The 12,338-nt window shown below is 42.7% G+C and overlaps 1 protein-coding gene across 1 annotated transcript; it reads left to right on the top strand.

Annotated features, from left to right (window-relative positions):
• Window positions 1-243: 243 nt before the first annotated feature.
• On the top strand, window positions 244-1,835 carry LOC106992299 (ferritin heavy polypeptide-like 17). The gene has a single exon (XM_015127163.3). It carries the CDS (start codon window positions 1,012-1,014, stop codon window positions 1,681-1,683), a length of 672 nt encoding a protein of 223 aa, XP_014982649.2. The 5' UTR covers window positions 244-1,011; the 3' UTR covers window positions 1,684-1,835.
• Window positions 1,836-12,338: the final 10,503 nt, after the last annotated feature.

Here is a 12,338-nt window from a genome sequence, read left to right as displayed (position 1 = left end):
ACCTAAGCTTGTTCTTCAGTGAGCTGAGTCCTGTGTCTACTAATTGGTTTTAAATTCAGCAGGGAAGACATGAGGATTAGTTATTGAGTACCTAAAAACCATGAACATAGAGGACTTTTCAAAGTAAATTTTAAAAATGGAGTCTTTGGTGTTTAAGCTTTGATCCTCAAAACATATCTGAAATCACATTCTCTATAATGTGGAGCCATCTCTCCTGCAGAGAGAATTGAGCTTCAGGGTGCAGCAGACATGGATGAGCATTTAAAGGGAAGCTGACATCTACCTAGAAGACAGATCCACTAAAGTCTTCCAATGCCAGAGAAATACCATGCTTTGGGCATTTGGAATAGTTCCTACTCTGCCTGGGAGCTCTATACCTTTATCTCCAAAGGGGATGACCACTCCCTAATTGACACACTCCACCCTCCTGTCCGTGGGAGAATCCTATTGGTCATCCAGACTCACCACTGTGCATTAGATCCATGCTCGTCACCAAGGCTAACCCAGTCCTTGATTCCAATCATGAACGGACAAACGTTTTCTAGATATTTAGGAAAAGTGAGGAAGATGCACAAATAGAACTAATTCTGGAGGAGGGAAAAAAGGATATAATACAGGAAACAGAAGAAAACGTTACCAGAACATACTCTCAGAGTTTAAGAAAGACAAGAGGTTTATAAAATGAGAACAAGCTGTCATAGAGGGGAACAATCAGGGGACAGGCGAAAGTCCTTGGTAACTAGAAAAGTTACTGCAGAATTGAGGTAGCGCAGAGGTCTAATAGTGCCCAGTTCCCCGGGCCACCCATGGAACTCAGCGCACTCCCCCACCCCCACCACCTGTCGGAAGGCCCGCGCGGCTCCGCACCACCCCACGCCAACCTGACGGTGCGCGCGCCTCCCCCGATAACGGTCTCCACCGCCCACTTCGGGCCCCTCCGCAGAGCCCCCGAGCACACCACCGCCTGGCTTGGAGGACCCCGCCCTCCGCCAGCCGCCGCCGTCGTCCACCATGGTGGTGCTCCGAGGCCCCCGCCGCCGCCGCCACTGCCCATGCCGATACCGCTACACGCTCCGGGCCCCTGGCGACCCCACCGCTTTTCCCCTCTTGCTCCCCGCGCCCGCGCTGCCCGCCCTGGACCCGCTGTCGCAGGTGCAACGGTACCACCACCCCAGCTGTGAGGCCGCCGTCAACACCCACATCACCTTGGAGCTCCACGCCTCCTACGTGTACCTGTCCATGGCCTCCTACTTTGAGGAGGACGACTCGGCCCTGGAGCACTTTGACCGCTACTTCCTGCGCCAGTCGCAGGAGAAAAGGGAGCACGCCCAGGAGCTGATGAGGCTGCACAACCTGCGCGGTGGCCGCATCTGCCTTCACGACATCAGGAAGCCAGAGCGCCAAGGCTGGGAGAGCGGGCTGGAAGCCATGGAGTGTGCCTTCCACCTGGAGAAGAACATCAACAAGAGTCTCCTGGAGCTGCACCAGCTGGCCAAGCAGAACGGCGATCCCCACCTGTGCAACTTCCTGGAGAACCACTTCCTGAACCAGCAGGCCAAGACCATCAAAGAGCTGGGTGGCTACCTGAGCAACCTGCGCAAGATGGGGGCCCCTCCGGCAGCAGGCCTGGCAGAGTACCTCTTTGACAAGCTCACCCTGGGCCGCAGCGAGAAAGACACTTGAGCCCAGAGGGGCCCCGCAGCCACGGGGTGCCTTCCCCGGGTACGGCCACCAGGCGGGGCGTCCATGTTGCCCTTTCAGAACGTTCTCTTCAGTTTTCTCCTCTCAGTTTTCCCGCTGTTGGCAATAAACTTACCTGTTCTCAAAGCAATAAAGGTGTCCAGCTGACGCGTGTCTGCAACACTCGCACCTTTTAGGAATCAGGGCACATCTCCATGCAGGTTTAAAGTAGGTATCCAGCAGCCTCTCCACTCAGCTCTGTCCCATCTGCATGCAGCTCAGGATCTGCGGGGGTGGAGGGAAAAGGTATTCTTATGGGTCCCTGGAAAACACATTAGTCTTCCCCTTATAAACTCTGAGGGCATGTGGGATGGGGTGGGGTGAGGTGGGGTAGGGTGGGGTAAGATGGGTGGGGTGGATGGGGTCGGGTGGGGTGTGCAGTCTTGGGCCATGGTATCTGTTGGTGCGTATGCACGGTAAGGTGTAAAGCATGGTGTGGAATTCATCCTAGTGGTTGCCTCTGGAGAAAAAGGGAAGGGAATGAGATTGGGTGGGGATAAAAATAATATAGTCTTTAACTTGACATGAAAAGTCATATTTTTAAAACATGCAAGTACTAGGAATTCTTGCTTCTGGGAAGCAAGATGGGGGCTCTGGGGGACAGTATGGCAGAGTACCTCTTTGGCAAGCTCACCCTGAGTGACACGGATAATGGGACTGAGCCTTAGGCTGCCTTCCCCACAGATAGGGGGTGATTTCCTGCATATTGCCCTTCAATTGTACCATTTCTCCCATTAAAGCTGGTTTAAAAAAAAAAAAAAAAACAGCTCAAAAGAAGGACTGAAAAACATAAGGTCAAAGCTGAAGGTCAAATTTGTAATATTGAATATAGAGTAGAATAAATGTAAAGTAGAATAAATGCCCCCAAATGTCAAGACAGTGACTGTCTGCTTTAAAGAATGTAGAGGGGTGGCAGAGAGTTGAAGGTGCAGAGCAGGTAGAGCCAGCGTAGCTGATTCAGGTAGGAGACTAGTGCAGCTTGAGCTGTGATGGTGGCTGAAGAAATGAAAAGAGGTCGACAAGTTCTAGATGGATTTTCCACAACAGGAGACAAACTTTGCTCATGGACAGGAGGTGAGGAATGGGAGAGGGGGAACATAATGTAGGTTCTGAAGTTTGGACCTGAACACCTGGACTAATGATGGTGTTATTATCTCCCTGGGGATGGTTGCAGGGGTCCCCGGGGTGGAGGAGCGGAGAATGCATGCCATGTAAAATCAGATTTTTATTAGACACCCAAGTGGAAATATGAATCAAGGAGCTGCAAAAATGTCACGTTTGGAAGTAGACATATTGGGGACATTTTATACACGGTATTGAAGTCATGTGATTGGATGAGCTCACCAGAAAGAGAGTATAAGGGAGAGTATGACAAATCTAGTCCAAAGTGCAGGGCAGCTAACATTTAGAGGATCCTTGAGGTGTTTGCACACCCAGAGAGTTGCTGGTCCCACCTTGACCTTTATCTGCCCCAAGTTTATTATCTTATTCCCAATGTCTGCCCCAAGCTTATCTCAAAATCATCCTGTTCCTGTGAAGCTCAATGTGGCCTCTGGTTTCTCCTTTCAAGATATAGAGAAAAGTTTGCCTTTTACCTTTTCTTTATAGCTACGTATAGAAAGGTATTTTTCCTAGTAAGAAGAAGATTCCATATGGAAATGATACATCTGCTTCTCTATGATTTTTTTCTCGTTCCCCTTTAAAAACTCTTCTCCTCTCTCAGTCCACTCTCTATTTGACCAAAGGCAAAACCTCCACCTATGTAAACCATAACGTTGTCCATGTCTGTTGAAAAATACTTAAAACATCTATTTTCTGTGCCATAAAAGAAAGCTACAAAGAAACAAGAAACAAAAAAATCTTGTTTCTTTTGTGGGCTACAAAGGTAAAAATAAAAAAATTACAGACTGTATAATTTAGTCAGAGACACATATGTAGCTCGCATCATTTTAAAGCTAGCGGATTGTTTTGGGCATTGTATTAGTCCGTTTTTCACGCTGCTGATAAAGATGTACCTAAGACTGGGCAATTTACAAAAGAAAGAGGTTTATTGGACTTACAGTTCCACGTGGCTGGGGAAGCCTCACAATCATGGTGGAAGGTGAAAGGTATGTCTCACATGGTAGCAGACAAGAGAAGAGAATGAGAGCCAAGTGAAACGGTTTTCCCCTTATCAAACCATCAGATCTTGTGAGACTTATTCACTACCAGTAGGACAATATGGGGGAAACCGTCCCAATGATTCAATTATCTCCCACTGTGTCCCCACCACAAAATGTGGGAATTATGACAGTACAATTCAAGATGAGATTTGGGTGGGGACACAGTCAAACCATATAAGCATTTATTAAGATATGAACAAGTTTAGCTGTGCAATAATTATCTTCCACATTTCCATATTAGTGCACTTTAACACTTTTCTTAAAAATTAGGATTCTGGCCCTTTGAGTTCAGTTTCCAGAAAATGAAAATGCTATTGTCTCTTTACTCATCTTAGTCAAACTTGGTCTTCTCGCTGTTTGTCTTTCTCTGCCTGCTGTAAGGACTTCTGAATGCTCTGACTTCGCCTCAGCTGTTACCTATTGAAATATATATGCCCCTTAACTGTTTTATGAGAAAGAACAGAGCAAGCATCGATTTTTGAGGTTTCAAACTTTAAATTGACTGAGGGGACTTCTTAATTTTCTGTTTTGGAGAGAAAATTTGGTGTAGTGTTTTCTTAACCTCAGATTGCCTGAGTTCAAATTCCATCTTAGCCACTCATTTTGGGTAAATTTGGGCAAATTGTTTAACTTCTCTGTGCCTCAGTTTCTCCATATAATAGGGATAATAAAAGCATTAGCCCCATAGGGTTGAGATTAATGAGTTAATATATGGAAATTACTTAGAGCAATGCCTGGCACATTGTATGTTCACTATGTGGTACCCATGATTTATCACCATCATCACCGTTATCATCCTCTACTCTTTTAAACTTTTATTTAGGTTCAAGAGAACAAGTGCAGGTTTTTATGTAGGTAAACTGCTGTCATGGAGGGTTGTTGTATAGATTATTTCATCACCCAGGTACTAAGCCGAGTAACCAATAGCTATTTTTCGGCTCCTCTCCCTCTTCCCACCCTCCACCCTCCGGTCCCAGTGTCTGTTGTTCCCTTCTTTGAGTCCACTTGTTCCCATCATTTAGCTCCCACTTATAAGTAAGAACATGTGGTATTTGATTTTCTGTCCCTGCATTAGTTTGATAAAGATAATGGGCTAGAAGCCACCATCCTCTACCCTTATGCTTCTTTGTGGTCTTCATGCTTTGGGAAAATACTTCACTTCTACACTTTGCCACTGGGGGTCTCTCTTGCATGTCTAGTAATCAAGTCGCCCTGCGTACTGAGAAGGAAAAACCCTTAGAAGCTGGTTCTGTTGTCAGGTGTCTCCAGGACTCAGGAGGGTATATGGCTGTTTTCGCTACCCCCCCACACCTCAGTCCCAAGACAGGAGGAAGGTTGTGCTGTGACAACTTTCTGTGCTATACTCCGCCCCACTCTCCATTCTATCTCAACCCGCTTTCCCTTGAATTTACTCCTAGAACACTGTGCTTGTGATCCAAATTTGGAGACTAGGATTTTTAAATGATATTTTGGTGGGTGGGGGCTAGAGAAGGGGGCATCCTCATTAATTGGGTCAAGGATTAAATCATAGGGGGTTGAGGCTGTGTCCTCTTAGGCTGAGTCAGTTCCTGGGTCAGATCACAAGACCCGTTGAGCCAGCTTACCAGTCTAGGTGGAACCAGCTGGTCCAACAGAATGAAGGGCTTTGAACACCAATCTTAGGTTTTACAATAGTGATGCTATCTATAGAAGCAGTTGGGGGAAGTTACGAGCCTTGTGACCTCTGGCTACATAACTCCTGAGTCATAATTTCTAATCTTGTGGCTAATTTGCTAGTTCTACAAAGGCAGTTTTGGTCCTCAAACAAATAAGGGTTGTTTTGGGAGGTTGGAAAGCATGGATTTTGCATGCAAGAAGGGCGTGAATTTTGGGGTCCGGGGGGCAGAATGCTATCAACTGAACGTTCATGTACCCTCCAAAGCATATGTTGAAGCACTATCTTCCAAGGTGATAGCATTTGAAGTTGGGGCTGTAAGGAGAAAAACCTGGAATCATATAGAAATACCTTCCCCCAAACTGGGAGTGAGCCAAGTGATCAAGAAATGACGTGGAGAAGTCCAGCTTGGCGAGTAGATGAGTTTATTAGGATTTACATGGGAGGTACTCCGGGACGACAGCAGGACAGCTTTAGAGATCTGCACCGCTTATTATTTTTAAACTACTTTTAAGGTAATTATCTGGCTCTTTGCTTACTTTGTTTAAGTGATGAGACTTTTTCTTGGTAGGTTCTCAGATACTGTCTGGGATGTTTGGATTCTCAGGGACACCCGCTCTCTGGCTGGGCAACATGGCCTTGGCTCATGGCCTGGCCTTCAGGGTTTGGGCAGCAGAAATAAACCCTTTAGTAATCTGATTGGGACCCTTCACACTACAGGGGCCTTTGAGATATAATCAGGGTTAGATGAGGCTGGCCCTGAGGAAGGAGCCTTTGTCTGATCATCCTTACAAGAAAAGACACCAGAGAGCATGCTCTTTCTTTCTCTCTCTCCCTGTCTGCCATGCCATTTGAGCACACAGTAAGAAGGTGGTCATTTGCAAATCAGACAGCTGTCACCAGAAACCACGCGATTACGCTGGTCTTGTACTTCCAGCCTCCAGAGCTGTGAGAAATAAGTTTCTGTTAAGCCATACACTCTATGGTATTTTGTTGTGGCAGCCTGAGCAGACACTTGGGGAGCTGGGAAATAATACTGATGTTGCTGTTTAAACTCACTAAGTCATACCTTCATGCAAGTATTGGATCAAACATAACAAAAATTTAGTGTAACTTCAACATGATTGAATTTGAAAATATTTAAAGTGAATTGGAATCCTCTCAGTCCATTGATTTTGCATACAGACACACACACACACAGACACAATTTTGTCCATTTTGTTTTATCACAAACTGGTCTGTCTTATACCATGGATTGTCAAACTATAGCCTATAAGCCAAATTCAGCCAATCATGTCTTTATCATAAAGTTTTATGGAAACAGAGCCATGCCCTTTTATTTATCTATTGCCCATTGCTGGGTATTAATTGCAAAGTCAGAGTTAGTAGATGAGAGAGAGACTATATAACATTCAAAGACTAAAATATTTAGTATCTGTAGGAACAGACCCTAAATTTATCTAAAAATATTCACCGGATATGTTTAACATTTCAACTGTCTTTTGCTGTCCAAAATGCTTATTGCAGCTTTCTCATACATTTTCTACCACCACCAGTCTTTGGCAGAAAGCAATTGCCTGAATCATCTAATCTAATATGCTCATGATTTAATCAATTATCTCAGAAAAGAGATTATGACGGACTATCGATTACTGATACAAAAACCATTCTATACTTTCTTCCTTAGTAAGAGAACATTGAATTTTTAAGAGTCATGGTGTCGACAGTGTCTTGAGATAAATAATAACTAGTCAAAATGAATCAGGAAAAAATTTTTCTCTTTCAAGATATTTGTTTTCGTAATATTTCCTGCTGCTAGAGTTTGCCAGATAGAATGAGTTCTTATCAAATACATAAATGGAAATAACATGGATTCCTAACAAAATTTTACTTGCCTGATAAAATGACAGCACTTTGTGAAAATAATAATTTTACCTCATCCTTGTCATCCTGATTGAATGCTGGTATGGAGATGTGATCTAGGTGCAGAAGCAGCCACTTTGTATCCATGAGGACAAGGTCAAGAGAGTTGCAGAACCCAGTGTAGAGCCCTGTCATAATTGAGTCAGAAGTATAAACTTCGACATTCAATATGCCCCAGGGTTCCTGATAAATAAAAGCAGTTAACCTTGCTACTTAAGCTACTTTGTAGATATTCTATTTGTTACGATTCATCTGATGTAAGAAGACTGTAAGGAGAGGCATTTTTCTGCTCAAAAAGTACACACATGTTGTAAGTTGAAAAAGTTCTGAAGAACCAATGTACAGCATGATGACTATAGTTAATAATAATGTATTATATCCTAGAAAGTTAAGAGAGTATATATTAAGTGTTCTCACCACTGAAAAGCAACTATGTGAGGTAATGGATATGCTAATTGGGTTGATTTTGGTAATCATTTACAATGTATTCATATATCAACACATCACATTATATACCTTGAATATATGTGTGTGTGTGTGTGTGTGTGTATATAATTTTTGTCATGTATACTGCAATAAAGTTTCACAAAAGAAAAAAATAAATGCATGTTTCTCCTTGCTTTTACATAGCAAGTATTTGTCAAGTGCATGTTACATTAGGTACCATTTCAAGTGCTTTCCAGACATTGCCTGTGTCCTTCTCACAACAACCCTGTGAGACATGGATCTTCCTTATGTTACATCAAGAGAATGGTTTCAGAGTAGTGTAACTATCTAAAACCTTATAGTTAGTAGGTGATGGAGTCAGAATCACCTGGCTTCAGAAAGAGGTAATGTCTTTGCATCATTTCTGTTCTGCTGTCACCTCAATTCCTTGTTCCACAAGCCATAGGAGACTTTATTTAAGCAACAGACCAGTGGAATGGGTCTCTTAGTTTCTTTTAAATAAATAAATGGCAAATTTGTGCATTGTGTGTGTGTGTGTGTGTGTGTGTGTGTACATGACCCTTCCAAGAGTTCAGACTCAGAGTCCGTGTTCTCTCTGTTGCATCCAGCCCTTAAAGATCAATTTCACCCTCCATGTTCACTAAACACACAAGTCCATAAACCTTGCCTGCATCTCTAACTGGCTGCTATCTCATGTTATAATTCATAGCCAGGATTCTAGAAAAGGTTACCTGTTCTTTTTGACTTTCCAGGAGTAATGAATTTCTTTAAGTGTTGGGAGAAGTAATATATCCACAATGTTCAGAAATAAAACATATAAAATGATATATTATGAAGGCTTCTTCCTGTCTCTTTTTTTGGGAGGGATTTCTGTATATCCTTACATACATTTATTTTATGGAGTTATCAGCATACATGGATATATACCCTCCCCCCTTACCCAGACAGTAGCTTAATTCACAGGATCCTGCACCTTGTACCACTGGGCACACCCAGCTTTTTGGTTTGGTGAGTTATATAACACCCAGTTGTGATGGGCACTTCAGGTTACCCTCAAGCAGGAAATGAAGGTTATGGCTGTGCTGTATACTGCCAAGCTGAAAATTGTGTGTTTTTTTTGCGTGTGTGGGGGGGTGGGGGTGACAGAGTTTCACTCTTATCGCCCAGGCTGGAGTACAGTGGCACGATTTCTGCTCACTGCAACCTCTGCATCCCGGGTTCAAGTGATTCTCTTGCCTCAGCCTCCCGAGTAGCTCGGATTATAGGCACCCACCACCACACCTGGCTAATTTTTTTTTGTATTTTTGGTAGAGATGGGGTTTCACCATGTTGGCCAGGCTGGTCTCAAACTCCTGACCTTGTGATCCACCCGCCTTGGCCTCCCAAAGGAAAGTGTGTTCTAATATGCACAAAGAGCCCATCTGTGAAAACTAGGAGATTGTTTCTTGTTTTGTTTTGCTTTGTTTTGTTTTGTTGAGGAGGGGTGGTTCTAGATAAGAACTCTTTCAAATCACAAGCTGACCACTACAATAACAGGAATGAGAAGTCAGTGGCCATGCGTGACAAAGAATACAGATGTTACAAAACGAGTTCAATAAAGTCACTAAACCAGCAAACAACAACTGGAACAAATAACAAAAACAAGCATTGGAGTCTCAGTCTGTTCATGCTGCTATATCAAACTTCCACAGAGCAGATAATTTATGAAAACCAGAAATGTATTTCCTGTATTTCTAGAGGCTGAGAAGTCCAAGATCAAGGCTCCAGAATTAGGCATCTAGTAAGGATCTTCTTGCTGTGTCCTCACATGGCAGAAGGAGCAAAAAATGGTAAAAGGGATGAATTCTATGTCTTCACATAGCAGAAAGATGGAAGAATTAAAGAACTAGTTTCCTCCAGTGCTTTTATAAGGTCACTAGTACCAGTGATGAAGAATCTACCCTCATGCATTAATAACGTCCTAAAGGCCTCATCTCTTAATACTATCACATTGGCAATTAAATTTCAACACATAAATTTTGGAGGGCATTTAGATAATAGCAGCTGTGCTGAAAATACGATTTCTAGAATTGCCACTTAATAATGTTAAACATGTCCAGTTTTCAACAAACGAATACGAATTATATCAGAAAACAAAAAGTATTGCCCATACACGAGAAAGAAGAAATCAACAGAAACTGTCTCAGAGTAAATCCAGTCAGTGGATTTACTAAGCAAATATTTTAAATCAACTCTTTGAAATATTAAAGAATATCATTTGGAAAGAAGAGAAGAAAACCAAGAGAATGATATCTCATCAAATATATAATACTAATAAGAAAATAGAAACGATAAAAAAGGAACAAAATAGAAATTCTGGAATGGAAAAGTATAACAATTGGAATGACAATTTCAGTAGAGAGAGTCACTAGCAAATCTGAATAAGAAGTAGAGAGAATCATCGATCTCCAAGATAGGTCAGTTGACATTATCTAGTCTCAGAATCTGGAAGAAAAAAAGAATGAAGTAAAATTAATGAAGTTCAGAGTACTTGTGGAAACCATCCAGTGTACCAAAACATACATAAAGGGAGTTCTGGAAAGAGATAAAAAGGGGAATATGAAGGGATATAAAGAATATTTGAGGAAAGAACAGTCAAGATCTTATTAAATATGATGAAATACATTGATTTACACATTCAATAGATTCCATGTAGGGAAAAATCAGAGATATCCCCACTAAGACACTATAAACAAGAGGTAAAAAAGACAAGACAATGAAAAAATCCTGAAAGCAGCAATATAGAAGTTACACTTCACATACACAGGATGATCAATAATATAAACAGCTGGTTTCTCAACAGAAAGTATGGAGGCTGTATTAGTCTGTTTTTATTGCTATAAAGGAATATCAGAGGCTGGGTAATTTATTTAAAGAGATATTTAATTGGATCATGATTCTGCAGACTGGACAAGGATGGCACTGGCATCTGTTTGGCTTCCGGGGAGGCCTCAGGGACCTTTAACTCATGGGAGAGACAAACTGGAATTAGGCACGTCATATGGCCAGAAAAGGAGCAAGAGACGGTTGGGGGAGGCACCACACTTTACAACAACGAGATCTCATGAGAACTCACTCACTAGTGCAAGGACAGTAGCAAGCCATGAGGGATCCACCTCCATGACCAAAACACCTCCCACCAGGTCCCATATGTACCACTGGGGATTATAATTCAACATGAGATTTGGTCAGAACATATATTTAAGCTATATCATTCTGCCCCTGGCCCCTCAAATCTTATTTTCTTCTTACATTGCAAAATACAATCATGACTTCCCAACAGCCCCCCAAAGTCTTAACTCCTTCCAGCATCAACTCAATTAAAAGTCCCAAATGAAAGTCCAAAATCTTATTTGAGACTCATCAAACATAAAAGCAACTTGAAAAAGTACTTTAGTAGTTCCGTGCTGTCTTGTGTGTAACTCTGCCATTTTATTTTCTAATCAAAATGGAAGAAAGCATAACTTGTGATCTGCTGAATGCAGTGCTTTGCTCTTTAAAGCTGTGTCTCACATAGCTGCTAGTTGACATAAAGCATTCTCTCAACAAAAACCATTTACCCAGAATAAAATACAGACACTCTTTCTTTCTTTTCCTCTTCTTTTTTGAGACGGAGTCTCGCTCTGTTGCTCAGGCTGGAGTGCAGTGGCGCAATCTCAGCTCACTGCAGCCTCTGCCTCCTGGGTTCCAGCGATTCTCCTGCCTTAGCCTCCAGGTAGCTGGGATTACAGGCACATGATACCACGCCCAGCTGATTTTTGTATTTTCAATAGAGATGAGGTTTCACCATGTTGGCCAGGCTGTTCTCGAACTCCTGACCTCAGATGATCTGCCTGCCTTGGACTCCCAATGTGCTAGGATTACGGGCATGAGTCACTACGTCCTGCCAGACACTCTTTCTAACAGCAAAGTTTTCACCTTTGAAAGTGATTGTTTTGCCTTTATGGTCACAAATTCATAATTTGAAAAACAATAGCAGCATGATAATTTTATTATAAAATGTTCTCACTTCGAAAAATGTGTCATGAAATATTTATGCAGTGATACAGTGTCCTAGATTTTCTTCAAAATGATATATCAGGTAGAAGGGGACAAAGATCGATATCAGTTATTAATTGTTGAAGCTGTGAGAAGAAAACATGGGAATTTATTATATGTTTTGAAATTTTCGCCGGGCGCGGTGGCTCAAGCCTGTAATCCCAGCACTTTGGGAGGCCGAGGCGGGCGGATCACGAGGTCAGGAGATCGAGACCATCCTGGCTAATACGGTGAAACCCCGTCTCTACTAAAAATGCAAAAAATTAGCCGGGCGAGGCGGCGGGCGCCTGTAGTCCCAGCTACTCGGGAGGCTGAGGCAGGAGAATGGCGTGAAC

Source organism: Macaca mulatta, chromosome X, assembly GCF_049350105.2.
Source record: "Macaca mulatta isolate MMU2019108-1 chromosome X, T2T-MMU8v2.0, whole genome shotgun sequence".
Lineage (NCBI taxonomy): Eukaryota > Metazoa > Chordata > Mammalia > Primates > Cercopithecidae > Macaca > Macaca mulatta.
The sequence above is the reverse complement of the archived record's forward strand: the minus strand, read 5'-3'. Positions and strand labels throughout refer to the sequence as shown.